This window comes from Leptodactylus fuscus, chromosome 11, assembly GCF_031893055.1.
Source record: "Leptodactylus fuscus isolate aLepFus1 chromosome 11, aLepFus1.hap2, whole genome shotgun sequence".
NCBI classification, from domain to species: domain Eukaryota; kingdom Metazoa; phylum Chordata; class Amphibia; order Anura; family Leptodactylidae; genus Leptodactylus; species Leptodactylus fuscus.
Window position 1 is genome coordinate 49,538,197 of NC_134275.1, and position 23,507 is coordinate 49,561,703.

The 23,507-nt window shown below is 47.6% G+C and overlaps 2 protein-coding genes across 2 annotated transcripts in view; both read left to right on the forward strand.

The window, feature by feature from the left end:
• AKT2 (AKT serine/threonine kinase 2) overlaps positions 1-12,359 on the forward strand; it is a 32,079-nt gene extending 19,720 nt beyond the window's left edge. The window contains exons 3-14 of the mRNA XM_075260060.1: positions 1,991-2,125; positions 2,216-2,327; positions 2,528-2,687; positions 3,129-3,260; positions 4,794-4,859; positions 5,163-5,231; positions 5,455-5,577; positions 6,562-6,690; positions 6,770-6,984; positions 7,354-7,441; positions 7,802-7,904; positions 11,307-12,359. Of these exons, the coding sequence (XP_075116161.1) occupies positions 1,991-2,125; positions 2,216-2,327; positions 2,528-2,687; positions 3,129-3,260; positions 4,794-4,859; positions 5,163-5,231; positions 5,455-5,577; positions 6,562-6,690; positions 6,770-6,984; positions 7,354-7,441; positions 7,802-7,904; positions 11,307-11,386 (1,412 nt within the window). The 3' untranslated portion in view covers positions 11,387-12,359. The remainder of the gene's footprint in view (positions 1-1,990; positions 2,126-2,215; positions 2,328-2,527; positions 2,688-3,128; positions 3,261-4,793; positions 4,860-5,162; positions 5,232-5,454; positions 5,578-6,561; positions 6,691-6,769; positions 6,985-7,353; positions 7,442-7,801; positions 7,905-11,306) is intronic.
• Positions 12,360-16,923: 4,564 nt separating this feature from the next.
• Positions 16,924-22,513, forward strand: CCNP (cyclin P). The gene is made up of 9 exons (XM_075260891.1): positions 16,924-16,962; positions 18,604-18,723; positions 19,391-19,454; positions 19,567-19,715; positions 19,792-19,890; positions 20,448-20,603; positions 21,725-21,883; positions 22,093-22,265; positions 22,342-22,513. Exons 1-9 carry the CDS (start codon positions 16,924-16,926, stop codon positions 22,511-22,513), a joined length of 1,131 nt encoding a protein of 376 aa, XP_075116992.1.
• Positions 22,514-23,507: the final 994 nt, after the last annotated feature.

Below are 23,507 nucleotides of genomic sequence, written 5' to 3' on the forward strand. Positions count from 1 at the left end.
GGGCTGGCCATCTGGTCCGCATCCATGGGAAGATGGATAGCACGGCCTACCTGGAGATTTTGGCCAAGAACCTCCGCTCCTCCATCAAGGATCTTAAGATGGGTCGTCATTTCATCTTCCAACAAGACAACGACCCAAAGCGCACAGCCAAGAAAACCAAGGCCTGGTTCAAGAGGGAAAAAATCAAGGTGTTGCAGTGGCCTAGTCAGTCTCCTGACCTTAACCCAATTGAAAACTTGTGGAAGGAGCTCAAGATTAAAGTCCACATGAGACACCCAAAGAACCTAGATAACTATGGGCCAAGATAACTCCAGAGACCTGTGCCGGCCTGATCAGGTCTTATAAAAGACGATTATTAGCTGTAATTGCAAACAAGGGTTATTCCACAAAATATTAAACCTAGGGGTTGAATAATAATTGACCCACACTTTTATGTTTAAAATTTAACTGAGCAACATAACTTTTTGGTTTGTAAGATTTATGCATCTGTTAATAAATCCTGCTCTTGTTTGAAGGCTCTAACTTATTTGCATCTTATCAAACCTGCTAAATCTGCAGGGGGTTGAATACTACTTGTAGGCACTGTATAATTATATTAGTTCTATTTATTAATAATAATAATATAGAATATTAAATAATTACACACAGTTTGTTGAATGCAAAGACTGTAACCAAAGCTCCCGGGCCCCAAGACAGTTTCTTTAAATTTTGGTCCTAAAGATACGCTATGTCTTATTTTCAGGGGATGTCTTATGTTATGTTAGTGTGCTGCTGCCATCACTGTGCTGAGATTTTCTCGCTGCACAAAGAAGGTATGAAGAAATACATTGCAGCCGGCTGTGCCCTGTGTGCGTGTGGCCGCTCTGTGTGCCGCTGCTGTGATACCGTACATTGTATCCACTGTTCCTGCTGCTGTGGGATGAGCTGGGAGAGTGGACCGTATACGATGCTTAGTGTATACACAGCGGCAGGGACAGTGGATACGACGGCTACAATGGTTTTCCTCATACAATCTTTGCACAGAAAGATTATTATTATTGGGGGGTGTTTTACTTTCGGGGTTTGTTTGCCTTATATTAGGCAATTCAACATAACCTCTGCTATGTCTTACTTTTGGGGGATTTTCAGAGAAACAGGGTAGTGCACTTAGAATAGTGTATTTTTTATTTTTAATGTAGATTGTGAACGTCCCATTATAGGGATCACAATGTGCATTTTTTTCCCCTATCAGTATCTCTTTGTAGAATGGGAGGAAATCCATGCAAACACGGGGAGAACATACAAACTCCTTGCAGATGTTGTTCCTGGCGGGCTTCGAACCCAGGACTCCAGCGCTGCAAGGCTGCAGTGCTAACCACTGAGCCACCGTGTTGCCCCCTTTAGAATAGTGTATTTTATGTGGTAGAGGGACACTTGGGGCCTCTTCAGAGTCCAGGGCTCGGTAGTGACACTTGGGGCCTCCTCACAGTCCTGGGCTCGGTAGTGACACTTGTAGCCCCCTCAGAGTCCAGGGCTCGGTAATAGCACTGCTGCATCCCCTATAGCTACGCCCCTGGTTTATTGTCATACACATACAATCTCTGCCTGTCAGCCATAGCGACCCCACAGACTAGCGTTGTCAGAGATCTGGAGGAGTAGTCAGATGAACACGTATTATCCTCCATTATCACCTCCAGTGGTTTTATCTTCTTATATTAAAAGCAGATCTTCTGCTGGAGGCACGAACAATGGTCAAAGGGGCGGAGCTTAAAGGGCTCCGCTTTTACACATTTAAAGTATCCGAGTTAGAATGTGACTCCTTCATAAATCTCCTTACTAATCCAGTGATTGATCCCTATGATGGTGAATATGTAACAATTATATAATATTAATCATTGTGTTAAAGATCCTCCTTTTATATTTTAGTCGATAACATTCTGTGACTCCTGATCGCTGATATTCTTATATCTAAGCGGTTTGGTCTTATGAATGAGTTTTCGTCTTTCCTTAGGTGAGTACATCAAGACCTGGAGACCCAGGTATTTCCTTCTGAAAAGCGACGGCTCCTTTATCGGCTATAAGGAGAAGCCGGACTCCTCGGAGCACAGCGTGGCGCTGCCCCCGCTCAACAACTTCTCAGTAGGAGGTAAGTCCTAGAGTTGTCACCCCGTAGATGTTACTGGGCCAGATTTATAGATTGCAGTGTGGTCGATGGGTAACGTCCATTTCTTCACAGAATGTCAGCTTATGAAGACGGAGCGTCCTCGCCCCAACACCTTTGTGATCCGTTGTCTACAGTGGACTACAGTTATCGAGCGCACTTTTCACGTGGACACTCCAGAAGAAAGGTATGAGCCCAAAGATGACTCTGAATGTACCATGGTACAGTGGCCATGAGCCATCATGTCCTGCCATGGAGACAGAGGGTCAGCGCCTTGACTGAAGGTTACGGGAATCTTCTTGGCAGCTGCACACATTCTTATACATTGTCCTAACATCAGACCTTGCACAATATCCTGTTGGGTAATAGCCCCCTTACTTACTACAGGGAGGAATGGATGAGGGCCATCCAAACCGTGGCCAATAGTTTGAAGAACCGAGAAAATGAGGAAGAAGAGGAGGCCATGGACATCAAGTGCGGTTCTCCTAGTGACACCCAAAGCGCAGAAGAGATGGACATAGCCGTGTCCAAGGGGCGACCCAAAGTAGTAAGTAGTACTGAATGTAGAGTCATGGGCCAGTGAGAGTGTCCATCTCACCGTTAGGACAATTTAGGTGTGGGCTGTGCGTTTACTGCTCTGTACCAGGGAAACCATTACCTAACATTGGGATTCTTTTTGTTCTGGGGTCCCCAGGGGTTGGAAAGTGACGTGCTGATAATGCATTGGTTGGAAAACTATTAGACAACATGGCTGCTTTCTTCCTGACGCAGCGCCACTTTTATCCGTAGGGTGTGGCCAATACTGTGGCTTCAGCCATTCTAGTCAATGTGGCTAAGCTGCAATATCCAACACAGACTGAAGTCTAGCGTGGCGCTGTTTCTGTAGGAGAACTGCAATGTTTTCTCTAATCTGATACATCTCCTATAACATCACAGAAGCATACTATTCCAGTGTTCTCATGCATTTTACTTTGCTCTTCTTCTCCAGACTATGAATGACTTTGACTATCTGAAGCTGCTGGGAAAAGGAACCTTTGGAAAAGTAATCCTGGTCCGAGAAAAAGCAACAGGACGTTACTACGCCATGAAAATCCTACGAAAAGATGTTATAATTGCTAAGGTTAGTGTGGCATTCGAAATTCCCTAATATTCTGTGGATGATATACAGCTGTATACTCCTGCCCTGATCATTGGGATCTGTCCATGACACATGTCTGATTATATCATTATTGGTTTTGCCATGACGTCTTTCTGGGCAGTCTGTCCTCTCGCCCTGTAAGTCTTCATACATGGCGTCCTATCCGTTTTCCTGCAGCATATTGTACGTTTCCCTCTGAGGCAGGCGGCGAGTACAATACAGAAGAGTCAGACTGTTCTCTTGTCCATTATTACTACAGTTGTTTTTTCTTTATATGTATTTCTTCCAGGAGTAATTGTAAAATATAAAATAGCTGAGAAAAGCTGAAATCGCCATAATATAGGAGATCCCGGGACTGAGGACTGCAAATCCAGGTTATGGTGCAGCTAAAAGGATCCCTGACAAGAAATAAGATAAATCTGAGCACAATAAGGAAAGCTGCTTACTGTATGACTGACATCCCAGCAGCAATAACAAAAGCAGCTAGTTGGAAGTTGATAGATTCTCCTTCCTTCACTGTGAGAAGCTGCAGACTTGTCTCTGTGCGCTGTACAGATAGGGAATGCCATGTGCAGATTTGTAGAGGGTGTAAAGACAAAGTGGCCTCTCCCTCCCTCTACCTAACTTGTTCCCATCTTCAGTCTGTTGGTTTCTAAAGACAGAACTCTAGTAACAAGGAGTGAACTGCAAATTAAGGAGACCCCTAGTGGTAGCAACTTACACTTGCAATGCTTTTGTCTGAAAAGTTAGTGACCATTTCACATGGGTGGCCTCTCGTTTCCACCCTCTTATCTATAATACATTTGGAGTCTATGCAGTAGGACTTTGCTTGGCAGACGATGAGGAACCACTTCTTATTATCAACAGTCCGTCCTTTATTTCACACGCAACCGATTTACATCTCATGCACAGAGCAGATCTCAGGTCCATCTCATGTTATGACTATGAACCGTCTTCACTTCCCGGGATCATCTTTGTATCTTCTAATAATACATCCTCATGTCTTGGCTTTTGGGGGTGCTGCCTGGCAGTGAGTGCTGCTCTTTACTTGCAGAACATCAATGATCATCTCCCACTTTTTACTTCATTTTTTAGGCCCTAAGACACACAAAAGAAGAGTCAGGATCGGCCTACTTACTGGGGTGTATGGGGGGGTCTCCTGTAAGATGAGGAAAGGGAAGAAAAAATCAGCCCTGACAAATCTTATCCTGCATGATCCCCCACTTATTCTCCTTGCATCCCCCATGACTCCAGCCTTTGTGCTCCAGCTTCCTCTTCTATATCCGATGACTGATGAAGGTCTGCGATACCCAGAATTAAGAGGTTTTGGGCTATGAATAAACTGACTGCAGTGTAATCCTTGAAGAGCATCTTGAGTGTCAGAGTTTTCATTTCACATTACAATAGAGGACCCCCGTACTATCAGACCGTGTCCAGAAGGAAGGGGTGCGTTCTAGTATATTCATCCGCCCACAGCGCGGCGCCAGGTTTATGCCCATTCTCTTGTGATTTCAGGATGAAGTGGCTCACACGGTTACAGAGAGCAGAGTCTTGCAGAACACACGACATCCCTTTCTGACGGTAAGTAGCTAAGGCTGGGCATGCACATGTCAGCTGATGGCAATCTCTCCTGGACACATGCACACTTGGCCTGCCAAAGCTTAAGCCACTGTCGGGACCTGTCAGGGGTCTGATCTCCCTGATCATAAAGTATTGATATCTGTGTCCTGCGCTTTTCTCCCTGTCCTCTGTATTTGGGGGAGAATTTGGAGGCTCCTTACACATTAGCTGGCAGACCAGATCTATTGCCCTGATCTAATGTGTATGGTCATCTAGCCACGTGTTGTATTCTTGATGTGCCCGTCTTCCATTTGTTCCTTTTAGGCTTTGAAATACGCGTTCCAGACAAGTGACCGGCTCTGCTTTGTTATGGAGTATGCTAATGGAGGAGAGGTAAGATGTGGGCGGATGGTGAGCTCCGAAATACTGACACGTCGTCCTGTCCTGCCACTATATATAAAATATTATGTGGCGGGTGTAGGCTGTGGCGTAATGAACATATAGGAAGATTTCTGATCTGTCCGTGGCCTTGTCCGATCAGTCAGTAGGACGGCTCTGACAAGTGTCCGCCATTATCTGTAGCATTGCTGAGTAAGGGGTTTGTGCTTCTCCTCAGCTGTTCTTTCACCTGTCTCGGGAACGAGTCTTCACAGAAGATAGAGCGCGGTTTTATGGTGCCGAGATTGTGTCCGCCCTGGAATATCTCCACTCCAGGAACGTGGTGTACAGGGATATAAAGGTAAGACATCGCTGCGGTACGACATGAAGGTTCTCGCTGTGATCGCCACTTACGTCCTTATAGTTTGAATGGCCTATTAAAGGGAGGGGGGGAATAATCACTGAGACCCCCAATAGTTAACACAATGAGGAGGCAGCAGTCTTTGTGTATATTGTTGCGGCAGTGACATGGCTTGGACCTTGACAAAAAGCTCCAACATATGCCGTAGAGTCCTGCTGGGGAAAACGACCTATAATGAGTGTAGTTGGCTATAAAGGGTTTAGTAGCCCAGCAGCGGCCAGCAGGACTCCCTGGTGTCGGCAGTTGTGTGCGGTGCATAGGCAGCGGCCGTGTCCTGACATGTGCTATAGAAGTTATGACGTTGGCTTCAGCAGGTTTGTAAAGCAAAAGTTGGTAATAATTTGTTTGCCGGAGCGGTGATGGCTCTCAGCCCCGCAATCCAGACTCCTTATTGTCGCCAGGCTCAGTGTCTTGCTGCAGTTTCCCATTGAAGTAAATCATGCAAAGCTTCTTGTAGTACCAGGAATAACTACAGAGCCACGCCGGGGAATAATGAGGGCCCATCACTCATGTGGGTGACCATTAATCAACTGATCGGCAGAGATCCTAGGTACAGGCTGGGGTCACATTGACAATAGAAACTCCAACGCAGATGTGAGCCCATCCTGACCTCAACCATCATTGGTAAGGAACCAGTGACTTATGTGGGTGTCATCGCCGGACCCTCTCCAGGGGCCACTGATTGGTCTCGGCGGTTACTCGAGCCTCATGGCTTCAGGTGCTGGAGGCCACAGGTGGACAATGCCAGGGACAAGTGAATAGTACTTTTTTGGATAATCCCTTTAAGATAACATGATTTGTATTGACCAAGTGCTGCCCCCTGCAGGTTTGTGGTTTAGACGCCCCCATTTCTATCAAGAGAACTTGAACTCTCTTTCTAAGTCTGAGACATTTTGTTTCTCACATTTCTTGTGTCCCCTGTAGTTGGAGAATCTCATGCTGGACAAAGACGGTCACGTCAAGATTACAGATTTTGGACTTTGCAAGGAGGGTATCACCGATGGAGCCACTATGAGAACATTTTGTGGCACCCCGGAGTACTTGGCTCCAGAAGTAAGTGTGTGCTGACCGTGGTCCTGAACATGTACGAACCCGTTCTGCGCTCTCACCTGATAAAACGTCTCTTCTTTAGGTGCTGGAGGACAACGATTATGGACGAGCCGTGGATTGGTGGGGACTCGGAGTGGTGATGTATGAGATGATGTGCGGGAGACTTCCCTTCTACAATCAGGACCATGAAAGACTATTTGAGCTTATCCTGATGGAGGAAATTCGCTTTCCTCGCACCCTAAGCCCCGAAGCCAAATCTCTTCTGAGTGGTCTCCTGAAAAAGGATCCTAAACAAAGGTAAGTTGTGCCCCATATTGTATGTATGGCGACATTATTACATGGGAAACTGATATCCTAAGGGCATGTTCACATGGAGGAGTTTGGCAGTGTATTCACCTTGAATTTTCCCCTGCTGTTGTTTTCAATGAGACAGAGAGACCGCAGCAGAATCCTGAGAAAAATCGGCGTCCTGCTTGATCTTACCATGGATTCTGCGTCTCGAGGCTCTCGGCTGATCAGAGCCTTTCTTCTGCAGCGGAAAGTCATAGAGTGGCAAAAATCCAAGAGGAATTTCTCTTCATTTTCTGCCGTGTGAACAGTTTGTATGATCCGCAGCGGTAGACTGGGCGTCTCCGTACTAGTAATGTGTTTGTCTTCTGTCTGCAGACTTGGAGGTGGCCCCACTGATGCCCAAGAAGTGAAGGATCATCGGTTCTTTGCTGCTATCAACTGGCAAGATGTGAATCAGAGGAAGGTAAGTAACGTACACAAAGTCTGTAAAGCGCTATGGAATATATTGGCGCTATACAAGTAAACGCTGAGTGTATCACCGTTAGTGTAATAGTGTTTTGGGATTGCGCCCCTTTCCCCTCGGCTATATCTGGGATTGCGGTTTATCTTCATTCAGATAACTAAGCCTGAACTGTCGTACCAGACGCAGCCCATGAAATGGGGCTTATGGGTAAAAAAAAAAAGGGGGCAAATACTTTTCAGACCACAGGCAGTTCATATATCTTAGGATTCGTTATGTTCACCTGCTCAGGGAGACATTGGTGCTTCTAGGACTTGCTGGTTATCGCACATTGTCTGATTCTGTCTTGCTCTTTGTGTTTAGCTCACCCCACCCTTCAAGCCACAAGTCACCTCTGAAATCGACACCAGATATTTTGACGATGAATTTACAGCTCAGTCCATAACAGTAACTCCTCCAGACAGATGTAAGTAATCGCTGCTCTCCTACTCCTCCTTCCATTGTTCTTTCGAGCTCGTCTCTATCCCTATAGAATAAGTGATAAATCAGTGACAAGTGTCCCCAGCTCAGTTATCATATGTGATGCATCTTCAGCCTGCCTCCTGCTTGTGATCGGTTACTCCTTGTTAGCTCTTACAGGCAGGAGACAGGAGTCTCGTAGAGTTACACTGGAGATTCTGCACACAGCACACTCAGATTGTATGGACAGGCAGTGTGAGTCAGGGAAGTATAATAACATAGCAGATTATAATTGTATAGTGGCAAAGAACAAAGTAGTCAGCGGCACTACTGCAACAGCGCTCGTATTCACAATCTTGTGTCAGTATTGGCAAATCTTCCAGCTGTAACAGCCAAAAAACCATGGAATAAATAAAATCCCAGGGTGGTGCTCACTGTGAAAAAACCTAGACAGGCAGTGACATATGTGAAATGTAGAAAACAGGGCACTCACCCGCCACAGGATACATAAAACATTCGTTTTTATTTCATCCTCTTTAAAAAAAAGGGTCAAACCTTGACCATCGGGGTACAGAAGACGGAATGATGCAAAGAAACAAACAGCGACGATCGTTTCGTGCTTAGTGCACTTCGTCAGGCTTCTTTTTTTAAAGAGGATGAAATAAAAACGAATGTTTTATGTATCCCGTGGCGGGTGAGTGCCCTGTTTTCTACATTTCATAATTGTATAGTGGACTTAGTCCATCACTTCTGTTACCTTGGATCATGCAGAAATGACTCTGTACATTGTGTGACACACATTGGAACACGGGAGAGAGACCCCTGGTGAGTTGGGGTCTGAGAGCAGTCACTAGATTTCATAGATGTTTACATTTACTTTAGTTCACAAGAAATCGGTCATACAGGTGAGACTGGTCTACACAGGAGCGCAAACTCTGGACTGGTAGTCAGACCGGAGATCACATGACATAGCTTAGTGAAAGTTGTCAGAATGGATGATGAGGATGAGCGGGGATGAAGCCTGTAATCCCTTATCGTTATGTCCTTGGTGTGACTGAAGTTCTCACAGTAAATACAGACTTACTCTAATGTATACTGATGGTCATGGCCACCGAAATGGGTTGTCCCATAAAACTCCTCATCTAGGATCAGTGTCTTGTCTGATCACAAGAATGCAGGTCCCTTGTTCCCTGTTTGAAAGTGCATGTTGGCTGCGCATGCGCACTGCTGGGTCATTGGAAGGGAGTCGGTCAGCAAGTTGATCCCCATTACACAAGCTCCAGTGCCTTATAGTGCCCAGTGCCATGAGCACAGTCCTATAACTGGTTTACAGAATGGTCACTTGAATTTAATGTAAATTAGGTAAGTGTATTGGGGGGGGGGGGGGGGGGGGGGGCAAGTGCGGTTGAACATTTTTTTTTTCCATCCTCTGCCTAGCAAGTGTGATGTGAATAGCGCCGCCCTGCTGCCTTGTGAGGTGCGCAGTACTGCACATGCGCTCCTACAGAATTCTACACCTGGAAGCAGAGAGGGGATAGGCCTGCCTCTTCACTTTGACGCTGACCCCCTCTGCCTCCAGGTGTAGAGTGGCGTGAGGTGCGCATGCGCAGTATAGGGCACCTCACGCCGCTGAGCTCATTGACTCAGGAGAAACAGCAGCGTAGTAGAAACAAGATCACCCCCCGATGCACGACTTTTATATAACTTGCACATGAACAAGAACTTGTTGTTTTTGGTTTTCACAAAATTCAAGCAACCATTCTGTAAACCAATTGTCGCATTGTGCTCACGTCATAATGGGGACATCCATGGGGATGATGAAGATTGCAAATCCAGAGCTCGGCAATCCTCGTTCTCATAGATTCTTCAATGGGGTTTCCAGGCTTATTAAAGAGGTATTCCCACGTCGCATACTCACCAGTCTTCGATGCTGTAAATTCTTCTTTCTTCCGGCTTTGTTGCGTCATTGGTGGGCGGGGTTACATATGCAAAGCCAGCGGCGAGAAGACGCCGCTTCTATGCCGCTGGCCCTGCGTGTGCGCTCCTGATGCAGCTAGGCATCGGACGTACAGCCTTCACAATGCAATTTAGACCCGGCATCCGCTGTAATAGAGATTCTGGGAGCGGATGCCGGGGACGGTTAGACACCGGCACAGGTGCCTGCAACATTGCTACGCTCCTGCCCTGCATGAAGCCAGCAGTGGCAGGAGCGATGCTGCTATTCCGCTCCTCTGCCCCCCTCCCTCCCCTCTGGAATATCAGCATCGCTCCTGCCACTGCTGGCTTCATGCAGGGCAGGATCGTAGCGATGTTACAGGCACCTGTGCCGGCGTCTACACTCCCGGCATCCGCCCCTCTATTACAGCGGATGCCAAGTCTGTATTGGTGGCCCCTTCCCCCCCCCCCCCCCAGGCTCGCTCCCGTAGCCCCTCCTTCCTCCCCCCTCAGAGAAGCAGATACATCACTTGACTTATGACCAGATAAGTCAAGGGATGTGTCAACAGAGAAATGAATAAAGTAATATAGTGGACAAACAAAGCAGTTTTGCTGAAGCAATGTATTTAGGAAAAGTCTTACATTCACATTATCAAGCAGTATAGATAGGATCCTTGTGATGGGACAACCCCTTTAAAGAGGACCTTTCACCACTTTTGGGCACATGCAGTGTTATATACTGCCGGGAAGCTGACAGTGCGCTGAGTTCAGCGCACTGTCGGCTTTCCCGATCCGTGCCCGGTGTAAAGAGCTTACGGTGCCGGTACCGTAGTGCTCTATGGTCAGAAGGGCGTTTCTGACCATTAGCCAGGAACGTCCTTCTGCCTCGCGGCGCCAATCGCGCTGTGCTGTGGAGCGGGGAGGAACGCCCCCTCCCTCTGCTCACAGCGCTCGTCCATAGACGAGCATTATCAGGGAGGGGGCGTTCCTCCCTGCTCCACAGCACAGCGCGATTGGCGCCGCGAGGCAGAAGAACGTTCCTGGCTAATGGTCAGAAACGCCCTTCTGACCATAGAGCACTACGGTACCGGCACCGTAAGCTCTTTACACCGGGCACGGATCGGGAAAGCCGACAGTGCGCTGAACTCAGCGCACTGTCAGCTTCCCGGCAGTATATAACACTGCATGTGCCCAAAAGTGGTGAAAGGTCCTCTTTAATTGATGACCTATCCTTAGCCAAGAGTGGCTGCAAAACAGCGCCCATTTGTTGGGTCTGCAGAGTTGGGGTGAGTGCTGCGGCCTCTTCACCTCATACCGTATAAGTATCACAGCTCCACTTGTTGAATTAAATATGACCGATGCACATGACTCCTTCTGGCCCATGGGGGGAGGGGGCGCTCGAAGGTCGGCGGACGCAACTTTATTCCTGCTGATGTCTGCACTGATATTTAACGAGTCTTGTTCTCCATTGCAGACGACAACCTGGATGCCTTAGAATCTGACCAGCGCGCTCACTTTCCGCAATTCTCGTACTCGGCCAGCATTCGGGAGTAGCCTTAGAAGAGTCATCAAGACACGGCGAGGAATCTAAAGACTTTCTACAGAAAGAAGCTGGAGTTAATCCTGTCCCTTTCTGCACCGGGGGCAGTCACTATGTATTCACCTACCGTCCCCAAATCCTGAATAAGAGACTACATTTTTTTGTTTTTAATTTTTTTCCCCAAAATGTACTCACAACCACAACCCTCACTTTCCTCTTTCTACCCCATACGGACCGTCATCATGGATCGATCATTTCTTCATATCTTTGTATTGCCTTTGACTGCGGGGGGCGTCACAGGATTCTAAGCCATAGTGTTGATGAGACGCAGGAAAGCCATCCCAAAGTCCTTAGCAGCTACTGCCTCGTACAGGGGCCCGCTCAGCCTCATAACGGTACCGAGATCTCCCAGATGTGCCCTCAGGTCTCCCGTAGGTGCACGGTGTGCTGGGAACAGGCTGTAGACGGTTCAGTGGGTCTGATGGTGCTCTTTCCACTTGGTCGGTACACGGAGCAAACACTTTAATGTATCCAAGCATTTCCCGTCACGTATCCCTAATCCTCCTCACCACGTCCTGTCTGTCATGGCCACATGGTGGCGCTATGTGCAGCGGCCTGATACTCTGTATTTGGGGGTTGTACACCTTTAAATACGGTCTATACACCTCCCTGCTTTTCACAAGCATGTAAGTGGCTTAGTTTCAATAGCTGAATGTATTCAAATAACTTCCCACCGACCCAACACCCCCTCGTCATGAAGAGAAAAATGAAATTTCGGGTCAAAAGCAATAATTTTGTTATTTTTCACTTTGTTTCTAATGTGTATGTGTATGCCCCTTTAAGGGAAGACCTTTCTGTCACGTCAGCATGGCCAGAGAGCGGCTTCACCATATGGCAAGAATCAAGCAAGCTGATTGGTGGAGAGCTTAGACATGCTCCGCCTCCTAGGAATGTACCATTTGTCAGAAAACTTTCAAAACTTTGGGGGGGGGGGGGGGAGAGAGTTGTTTACTATGAGCAGAATTTTCCTGGAGAGATGGATAAAGAAAAAGCCGCCGATTCAGGAGCAATAATGAATTTCTTAATTTAGCGGACGCTGGATTTGCTCTGAGGAGGGGGCGTCATTTAAAGGGGCAGTCCCTCGCACCACTTTAAAAATGTTTTGCTAACACCTATTTAATTTAGCTTGTGAATGTACTTTTTTTTGGGGGGGGGAGGGGGGGTCATATCTTTGTAAGTTACGCTTGTAGGATTATTTTCAAAAAAATTTAAAAAAAAAAATGAAGAATCTGTAGCATTGCCGAAAAATGTGGCTGGTAGCGGGGACTGGCCCTTTAAGCGCCGTGCTGGATTTGGGGAATGTCTCTGATTTCTGAAATGAATTTTTTTTTTTTTTTTGTTTTTTTTTTTTAGACATTTGAGATATTACGATATTCTTTACTGTCCTATTATATTTTTTTTTCTTTTTCTGGATAAAAAAAACAAACAATATTTTAATAAATTGTGTGGATTTTTGGTTCATTGAATCCATTGGTTAAATGGATTCACTCTGGGCAAGACTGAGATACTGGGGAAGATTGGGGATAGGGGTGTGGCTTTGAGGGAGAGGGAGTGGCTTCACAACAAAGGGGCGTTACTTAAATGCACCAAATTGAGCAAGTAAAATATAGTTAAAGGGGTTGTCGGGGGTTAAGCTTTTTATGGCCCATCTTCGGGGGGTGACAGGCGGCCCCTGGACCGATCAGCTGTACAGTGGGAGGGGCAGCGTACAGCTGATCAGTCTGGGGGCCGCCTGCCTGCACCAACTCATCAGGTGTTTATAGGCTAGATAAATCTTAAAGGGGTTGTCCCGTTATGGGCTCTTATTCTCTATCTACAGCACAAGTCTCCAATTGCTGGACAATTCCTTTAAGGCAACTAAAAGGTGGTATAAAGTTACTGTAGACCGTGCACAGGTGCGACAGATTTATCCAGCATCATGGGAACATCTGGTGAATTTACAGACTATTGGTAAATGTGGGCCATAATGTCAGGTCTAGGGGTGGGTGGAGCATGAGTCATGCTCCACCCCCTGAGGCCGTGTGATCATAGTATAAGTTCTACCCAGAGTGTTCCTTTAAAAGGGGTGGTCTATTGGTTGTGCTCGGCTCTATTACAGCCATTGGAGCTGAGCTGCAGTACCTGACTTGGCCGCTACCCAGGGGTGGCACTGTTTCCTTTAATAAAAAAAAAAAGGAAACCTCCATTAAATTATGGGCGCAGAGATTGCCACATGTGTTGTGATGAGTTTTCACCAGATGTTCTTCAGTTTTCAAAGGCGACAACAAGAAGAAATAAGAAATACTTAAATTTCTCTTACTGATCTGTAAGGCTCCCATGCAGCGACTTGCTGGAGAAGATGGCGGTGGGAACCTATTGCTTTGTATCCTAGCCCCGGACCTACATTGTCCCATTTATAACAGTGGAAGGGGGATCTTTGGGGGTCCCCCAGGTATTAGTATTGACTGCTCCACTGCACCCCTATAGCTACACCCATCAAAGAAGGTTATTCCAGCTTGTGTGATTACTGACTTATGGCCCACGTGGTAGTGGCCACCTCAGTAGTGCTCAATGGCCCCCTAAGGCTCTTGGGCCTGGGTGTGACTGCAACCCCTCAAGTTACACCCCTGACCTATAAGGTCACCTCCAGCGTTTCTGTACATATAATACACCGGCCGCGATTTACAGGCATGACTGGTTTTGACATTGCTGCTGTTCATTTTCTGCCACGTGTGGGATTAGCCAGAATCTCATTCCCTGTGCAGGCGACGTGGGCCCCGGCCTAGAGGAGGGTTACAGGGTATAAAAGTAGGGCTGCTTAGATATATTTATTATACGCTCAGTGGCCAAGTGTCGTGTATATGTGAGGAGGCTGATGCAGATCTGTGTCTCGTGAACATGGCAGCATGTTGCGAGTTAAGTTATGAACAGATGTCACCTCTGTAGCATCGTGGCGGGTTCTTGACAGTCTACTGTGGGTCACATCGGCGCTGATTTGAATGTGGGGTGCCAGGGCCCCATTTCCACCAGGACTATACGCCGAGAACTGAACCACATAGGCTTTAACAGTCAACACCTGACCCGTGTCTTTTTGCTGACGCTGCAACACAGAGCTCGGAGACTGGCATGAGCCCGCGACCATCGTCATTGGACCATGGAACAGTGGCATGCTGCAAATGGTGTCTCCCAGCACAAGTACAGACTCCGAAGTTGTTCTAAATAAAACTTAGCTTTTATTATTTTTTAGCATACAGCTGGTTAAAATTACATTAGTGGCGGTGGGGTCGGTAGACCAAAGCCTACGCGTTTCGGAGCATTGGCTCCTTATTCATGGCATAAAAACCATCTACATGCGCACCAATATAAAGGATAAAAACACTGACTGCCGACCCCTCCCGACTGAAAGGAAGGTCATTAAGTTAATGATACAGGTGGGAAAACAGCAAAACCATAATACAGCATAAATAAATATACACAGTAATCCGAACATATGTCAGACCAGAATATGAAATTATATGTATTAAATACCTATCTCAAGTATTTGAAGAAAATTGGAAAATAAATAGTTAATCAAATCCATAAATAAATACATAGTGTCTACTAAAAATATTTATCAAACAACTCCACAATTATAAAGGCTGACATCCTATGTCTATACATGTAACATCAATATGAAAAAGGCTTGCTGGGAAAAAAGGGGGGGGCGGATATGATATAAAACATTCCGGTGCAATCCATATACGGTAGTAAAGCTTAGGGCGCTAATTTCCCTTAACAAAGATGGTGTTTGTGGGAATGCACACGTGTGCTGGATACATATCTTTCAGTATGAAGAGCACGCATGCGTACCAATGTGCTTTTAACCCAAGGGAAAAGAAAAATAAATACAAAAAAATATTAAAAAAAAAAAAAAAATTGAGGACAAGTTATCTACGGGGATAACATCCCTTGCATCAGCGACTCCTGGGTGATGCTCACCTTTTCAAGACTACGGGGCATGTAAGTGTTTTTTTGTCTCATTTTGGATTGCAAGCACTGCATTCATATTTTTGGGCTGTTTGTCCTTGTTTGGCATGTAGCATGGTCTGATAAATCACAGTTCCAGTTGTACAGAGCCAATGGGCATGTGAGAGTGTGGCGTATGCCCCATGAAGCCATGGATCCTGTATGCCAACAGGAACGTGACCAGGCGGGAGGTGGCTAGGCTGCGTCATGGTCTGGGCCATGTTCACATGGTTGCATTTGGGCCCCATTGTCCGGGAACAGGGATCAATGACCGGTGCTCAATACGTTAAACTTATGGAAGACCATCTGCACCCCTTTCTGGTATTGGGGTTCCCTGATGGGGATGCTGTACACCAACAAGACAATGCAACACGTCATCACTCGTTGTGGCACGGGACTGGCTCTCAATTGGCCTGCCTGCTCGCTCGACCTCAAACCCATACCAGAGTCTGCTCCATGGACCCAGTGCCAACTACACAGGACTAATTGTGGGCTGCAGTGCAATATCCCTCCAGAAGTCTCCCAACACATCGTGGAGTTCCGGCCTCGCCGTCTTGCTGCAGTTATCAGGGCGCGCGGAGGGGCGACCCGCTATTAATGGCGCATCCGGTACCTTCCTATGACTTCTGTCCACTCAGTGTATAACAACCCCCCTATTAACGGGTTATTTATGGGATTGCAGCTCTGTTCTATTCCCTGTAATGAAGATGAGCTGAAATGCCAAACACAACCTGTGGACAAGGGTGGCGCTGTCTCTATAGTTAAAAAAAAAACAAAAAACAAAGACTAGGACAGGGGTCGGTGACCTTCAGCACCCCAGCTGTTGTAAAACTACAACTCCCAGCATGCCTACTAGCTCTACTGTTCCTTGTACTCCTGTCAGAGTGAGCGGAGCCTGTTGGGAGTTGTTTCGCAGCAGCTGGAGGAGCGAAAGTTACTGACCCCTGGAATAGGACAATGACCGGGTGCAGTATTCACTATACAGGGTCCTCTATCTGGTCAGGTGATTATTGGGTTCTAGGTACTATGTGTCCCCTTTGGCACTACAGTTGGGGTGTGTTCACACAGAGGAGTTTGGAGCTGGAACTGTCCTGGTCTTGCAGTGACGGCTTCTCTACATTATGCGGCACCTATAGCTGGGATACGGTATGGCACACCTGCGGTATCCTCGCTGCCGATCTGGTTATAAATGTGATGATGTCGTCTCATGTAAATGTCCTGTAGCCGCAGCTTGGGGTGTGACTTGTGCCTACTATACTTGTGCTGGTGCAAGGCCGCCCCCTGCTGGGGACCTGTGACATTACAGGGGAATCTTCTCGTCTGGGCCTTTTCATCTAATATTTAATGACGTTCTCTCCAGAGTAAATGCCGTAAGAATCATCGACAATCTGTGCACAGTAATCCGCGTCCTCGGATTGGAATCGCAGGGTGAGATGGTTGGCCCTGGGTGTGTAGTGGCTGCAGACTGGACCACCAAGGACCCCCAGCGGCCCAGGCTAGCACTATCATGGTCAAGGAGAAGACCCCCAAATTCAGAGATCCTTTGGTTTGCGGGAGGGGTCCTCAGAGTCATATAATTTGGTGGACCCTTAGTGTGACCCTGGGCTGTAGATGTATGTACAGAACATGGGCCGCTTTCTATGTAACACGGCTTAGGTGACCGAGGTGCAAAATGGGCATGAAAAACATCCTTCTGTCATGGCCGTCTGGTACCCGAGGGTTGCCCGTTTTCATGGATCCCCTGAACATTTGAGTGTATGAACGAATCTCAAAAACGGATAAAAATAGGACATGACCTAGTGTGACGGTCCGTGACAACAGATGATGGTCGTGTGAATAGTCCCCAATCCCTGACACTGAATGTAATGGTGCCGGCCATTATACACAGTGGGCATGCCGTATACTGAGCGCCAACCAGCGTGAAAGGGAATTGTATATACAAGCAGAGGTGGAGGCTCGGACAACAGCTGCAGATCCACAGGGTCACTGGTGTCATTCATGGTTCCAGCGCGTCTTCTTGTCTTCTGTCTTCATGTTTTCACGTCTTCTGTTTCCACGTCTTCTCGCGACTCCTCACTCTATCGGATTATCAGACAGTCTGGGCAGAGAGGAATCAATGGCGCCTTGTTATACAATCCCTGAAGTGCCATATAGTATAACCTGAGGACGGGGTTACTCTCAGCATTGGTGATCCGCCCCATAGTTTACCCCAACCAGTGCTAAATAGGTACCCACAATGCTTTGCTTCAGCCCCAATCTCAGTCAATCAGTGTGGAGCCGTCCCACAGCACAGGTAGGAGAGGACACATGTTGGGGGTCCGTGCTATGGGGTTTCCGTGTTGTGAGGGGTTCATGCCATGCACTCGCCGGTCGCTGAGATCTGGGGAGCGGTTCAGCCTTAGCCGTCCTTGTGACCTGGGGGTGACTCGATGGTCTCCGCTGCTTTCATCCCTTGCACTTGTGTCCTATCTGGATCTCATTGACCCCCCCTGTGTTTTTGGTCAGTGACCGCCATCGCAGGACAGGAGAATAGATATTGTGGTCAGCTTCGGTCTCGCCTAGATCCTTAGGATGTGGGGGGGTGCAGGGGGTCTCTAAGGGGCCAATAAGGTGTTTCTTCCCAATATGAAGAGACCAGTACTACAGACAATACGTTATATTTGGGGGACTGGTACAGAATTTGAGGTCCAGGAGTTTCATGTTACTCCTGTGAAATCAATGGGGGGAGGGGGGGGGGTTATCCATCTCTCTATGGCGTAGAGGGAGGACAATGTCTGATGTGAGACCCTTCTCATTACAGCCCCCCCAGTCTTAATAAATCTGCCTTCATATCTTCTTACTATGACCAGGTTTGGTGTTGGTGTGGATAAAGCCTTAGGGTGTATTCGCACAGTGCAGAAGCAGTTTTTGGTGCAGATTCCTGATTTATTTAACGTTTCACCTGTAAAGTTCAGAAACTGCCAAAATACCATCAAAGTGTCATTCAGTGTTTTCTGATGAAATGTAACTGCACAGTGTGAATACAGCCATACACATTACTGACACGGACCAATGGCGTCCATATAACCTGCTAGGCCGTATGAGCAGAGCTTGTCCTGGTATGAACATACGGCGTACGTACAATTGTGTATTCCAAATAAAGCCCTACAATGGCCATAAAACAACCCACCTCTTCTGTCACTTTCAGATGGAAGGAAAGAGAGAGCCCTTTAAGACCAAGGACAACAATAGGATTGTCTCCAAGAAAGAAGACAAGAAGGTGAACTTCACAGGAGAGACCCAGCCCAAGAGAGAAGACTGCAGGAAGGTGAGTGAGGCCAGACCATGACCAGGACGGGCGGCTCCACCATTGTGTCCATCGTGGGGCTCCATTTTGTGATTGGATTGCGCTCCCCACATTCTGCAGGAGGTATTGGGGGGGGTTTATTATTGAGTTCCCACCACTTTATAAAGGGTTAACTGGAAGTCCTGATGCTGGAAGACCAGAGACTTCTGCGCTGTCGGGCATTATGGTAGTTGTACTTTTAGCCCAGTATGGCGGTATTTGTCCACTATAGAAGGTTCTGAAGGATTGTTGATGATCAGCCATGGCCACCCTTTCTGCGGCAGTCAAACCTTGGCTTTGGGTCCTTGTGGACAGTAGAGTGGGGCACGACAGGCTCTCCCTAAGCTTCAGTGAAGGCATCCATCAATCCCTGATCCTTGTGGGGTCTTCTGGTCTGGGGAAGGTTTGCAGCGGCCGGTCTCCTATCAGAGGGTATGCGATAACCCTAATATTACATGGGGGAATAAAAGATGTCGTAAAAAAAATATCTGTTGTCTTGTAATAGTCTGTGGCCTTTTTTAAATATTACAGAGGGGTCCCCCAAAATCTCTTACCTGGGGCCTCTTCAGATCCTGATCTGCGCATGGTTGTGTAACACTGAATGGACAACACCATGACATTTATATGTTCTCTGCTCTCCCTCATATAGAAGAAAAGCCTCCTGTGTTCCAAGCCTGCGGTCACTGCAGGGATCAGCCCGATATCACGGAAAGGTGAGCGCGATATAAAGTAATATCCTAATGAGATATGGAGACCTCTGGTCTATGGAATACTACAGGCCTCCATCAGGCGAGTCTAATGCCAAGGGTCTCCTGACTTCTTCAGCTGCTCCAGACCATCAGATCCCTGTGGCCATCAGCTCTTCAGGCCCAGTTTTGAATGAGTGTTGGTGCGAGGACCTGCCCCGGACCATGCTGAGGCTAGACATGTACAATGAGTGCGAATACGCCATCGATGTCTTCTCTAGTATGATGGTGAGAAAAACATGCAAAGCGTCCAAACACAAGACGTATCATCCTTGTCCAACGTTCTTGTTTCTATTCCTTCTAGAAGCGCCAGTCGACGTGTGTCCTCCAGACACTCGAGGTCCCCAAAGCTGTGACCAAAGAAATGAGGACAATACTGGTGGACTGGCTGGTCCAAGTTCATGTAGGTGTCTCCCTAAGGCCATGGTGGCCCTTCTGATTGTCAATGTAGGCGATACTAAGGTCATGAATACAGTGAAGACAACCCTATCCACATAGGTAGAAGGTAGGAGTGGAAAATGAGGCCTAACACTGGTAGATGTGAGAGGGAGAGACAACCGAAATGGCCATGGAAAGAATCGGCCGCATCTTCTGTCCAGCCACTACAGTAATCCCGTCTGAGCCAGGACTATAATGTGGGGCGTCCTCTAAGGTTTCTACACCAAGGGGGGCTTTACTGTAAGAGCAGAGAGGATGGGACCTACAACTAGGGGTCTGGTATTCAGTCATTGATCCCAGGATTCAAGTTTCTTGACTTCCGCTGGATCAACACTGCAGACGACCGGCAGATAGCAGCGCATTGGCGGAAAATCTGCGGGGATGGAAGTTTTTGAGGCGGTGATTTTTTTGTTGCGTCTCCCCGGCCTTAGTGCGATCTTATTCTGCTTTGGGAATCTTCTCTGTCGGGAGGCGACATCATCGCTAACGTAACAGTAACATGTTCTTCTTGTCTGGGATCAGGAGTATCTGGGCCTGCAGGAGGAGACGCTTTATCTGGCCGTCTACTTAATGAATTCCTACATGAAGGTTCACAAAATCCGCACGACTCTCCTCCAGTTACTCGCCGCCAGCTGCCTCTTCATTGCCTGCAAGATGGAGGAGACGCTTATCCCGGAGGTCAGACCCAAATCTCTGTGACTCTCCCTGATACAATTGCTTGGTGTTGTCCCACGTTTTGTCTGCCACCGGGCACTTACCTTACAAGGTAGAGGGTATTACCTGCAGAATTAGAGGAAATAATAGACGAGTAGCCAATAATTGGGATCTGCCAGTAGGGGGCGCACAGGTTACGGGAGGTCAATGCCCAGTAGTCTGTCCGGGGCTTGAGGAGTTTGCTGCAATGTTTTGTGGTCCTTGGTTATTTTGGGGACTGTAATTTACAACCTATAGACAGTAATGGGACAGAGCAATGGAAGCAGCAAAGGTTTGCTACATAGGAGGAGGCGGCAGGTCTTAAAGGGGTTGTCCAGGATACACCGATTGTGGTAGGAGATGATGAAGGTGGAAAAAAAAACCCAAAAAAAACATACTCACCTGTCCCCGATACTCCGGTGTCTCCACCACAGTCCGGTCCTGCTGCTCCCGGGATCTTGTTCTGTCGGAGGTTCTCACCACAAGTGACCACTGAAGCCAATCTGCGGCCTAAGGAAAGGACACGGCGGTCACAGGGGTCATGCGAGGTGAGGACTTCGATCAGAAGAAGCACCAGGGCCCCGCTGGACCAGACCGCAGTGGGACACACTAGTGCTCCGAGGACAGGTGAGTAGGGGGTGGCCTCTATCCCAAAACTGGTTTATACTTTAACCACTTACTGTTGTACCCTATTAAATGTTTATGGATGTTTTTGTATCTCGGCTGCAGGGGGATGACGGATTTAGGACCCAGGTTTCATTGTCTTACACGAGGATATATGGGTGTCCATCGCCCAAAGAGGTGACATGGTAGATTCCACACTTACCTGGGGGCGCAGGGCACCACCTCACCCACAGAGCGGGACTTAAGGGGGCTTCTTGCCCAAGCACTTGTTCTTCACTTCTCAATGGTATGAAGGCAGGTTCAGATTATAGGTGAGGCCTGCGTAGGAAGGGAGAATAGTCAACTCAAGCTGGGCCCTCCTCTCTTCAGGGACCCCATGACAGACCCATTGCTCACCACTATAATTTGTACGCCCATAGGTGTGAAGGCAGCGGGTGCGGTACAGTTCTCTGGTGCTTGATGTCTGTCGCTGTTTCTTGCAGCCGGCAGAGCTCTGTTTCATGATGGAGGACGCATTCAGCAAGAAGGAGCTACTGAAGATGGAGAGGAAGGTCCTTCATCGCCTCGGCTTCCAGCTCCATTTCATACAACCCCTGTATTTCCTGCGCCTCCTCTCTGTCACTGCGGAGTGTCCCGAGAATGTACGTATAGACATAGTCTTCCCGAGCTGTTATGTTTCACCTCCCAGGTACCTCAAAAACTCAGCCCCATGACTGTCGGTGAGAACGGCGCTTTACATTTACTCCAGGATCACTGGAGTTCCTTGAGGAATTTTACCAAACCTGCCTATGACTTTTTCACAGCACACAGTATATTTTTGCCTCTATAAACACACAGACCTTTATTCCAGGTGGAGCACCTTGCCATGTACTTGATGGAGCTGACCCTACTGGAAGCTGATGGCGCCACCATTGAGCCGGCCCTCTTGGCATGTGGTGCCCTCTCGTTGGCCCAGATGGTATCTCAGGAACCTGGAGCTGTCAGTTGTGATCCGATGGGACCAAGAGCGCTCTACTCGTACAGGTAGGACCATTCAGACCCCGGCCGCAGTCTCTGATGTGGAGACACTGACCTGCTCTTCTCATGTCTCTGCTTTCAGTGACGCCGATCTGAGCCCCCCTCGCCAGCTCATGGGTCGGGCGGCCCTCCGCGCCAGCACAGACTACAAATCCACTTGGCTAAAATATTCCCGTCCACAAAGACATGGGGTGAGCACCGGACCGGCCATGGCCAACGCCAAACACCTCGCCCACTGCATTGGGATGTCTTGACCCCTCTCGGGCTGAGTCCTCGGGGGCAGGTCATTTCCTAAAACTGTAAAAAAAAAAAAAAAAAGATAAAAATTTGGGACCTTCAGAAAGAAGGACAATAAGTGACTCTGTGCTGAGATAACGGTCACGCGAAGAGCACGACGGGCTCAAGTACCGGAAAAAATCCATTCTGTGATGTGACCGGACGACAACGTGAAGCAGAAGATTCTGTGGTTGGGAATAAATAATATCGAAGGTTGTTTTAATATCAAGTATTAATTTCTAGATAAACATTCCCATGTGCCAGGAACGCAGCAGATGTATTTTAGACGTATGTGTTGGTGGTTTTGTGCCGAGTGTGCGTGTTTGCTTTTAGGAAGATCCGAGTGTCAGTAACTATTAATGTATGTAAAGTAAATCCTGCAAAACAAACCCTGAAAAAGCCGCAAACGGCGAGAATTTAATAAAGAGTCATTTTATGTATCTGCAACGTGTCCCGAAACTTCTTATAGAAGCCTCTACCTTATAGGGGTGTTCCAGGGGTACAATACTGATGATCTGGCCTATAAAATAGCTCATCGAATCAGGTCAGGGGGAATCCGACGCCATAAACCCCCTCCAATGTCTTGTGGCACTTTATTCTTCAGTTGTATGTGGTATGGGGGTCAGAGTGCCACCGAACTAAGGATAGTTCATCAATACTCTATTCCTGGAATACCCCTTTAAACTAAGGCCCCATTGGGAAAACAGGAAAAACTGCGCGGCAGCACATCCTGGCTCTTCCCACAGCGCTTTAGACAGAAAGTTTGCAGTTTTCCCCTCATGGACTTTCTATTACAATTATACCTATGGGAGAACGCCGGCGTGTCCATACCGCGATTTTACCACAAAGTGGGCTTAGGATTTGATAGAATCCCATCCACTTTGCCCTTACTGCAAATCGTGGCATCTCCGTCCCATGGGGCCCCGGCCTTAATTCGACATCGACCTGGCACCGATCAAGTGATCAACCTGC

Excerpts from the sequence above, each read along its gene's own strand:
- CCNP (XM_075260891.1), top strand. The coding sequence starts at position 16,924 with ATGGTCAAGGAGAAGACCCCCAAATTCAGAGATCCTTTG. Across the intron at positions 18,724-19,390 it reads AGAGAGAAGACTGCAGGAAG|AAGAAAAGCCTCCTGTGTTC; the intron begins GTGAGTGAGGCC and ends TCCCTCATATAG. Across the intron at positions 19,455-19,566 it reads CAGCCCGATATCACGGAAAG|CTGCTCCAGACCATCAGATC; the intron begins GTGAGCGCGATA and ends TGACTTCTTCAG.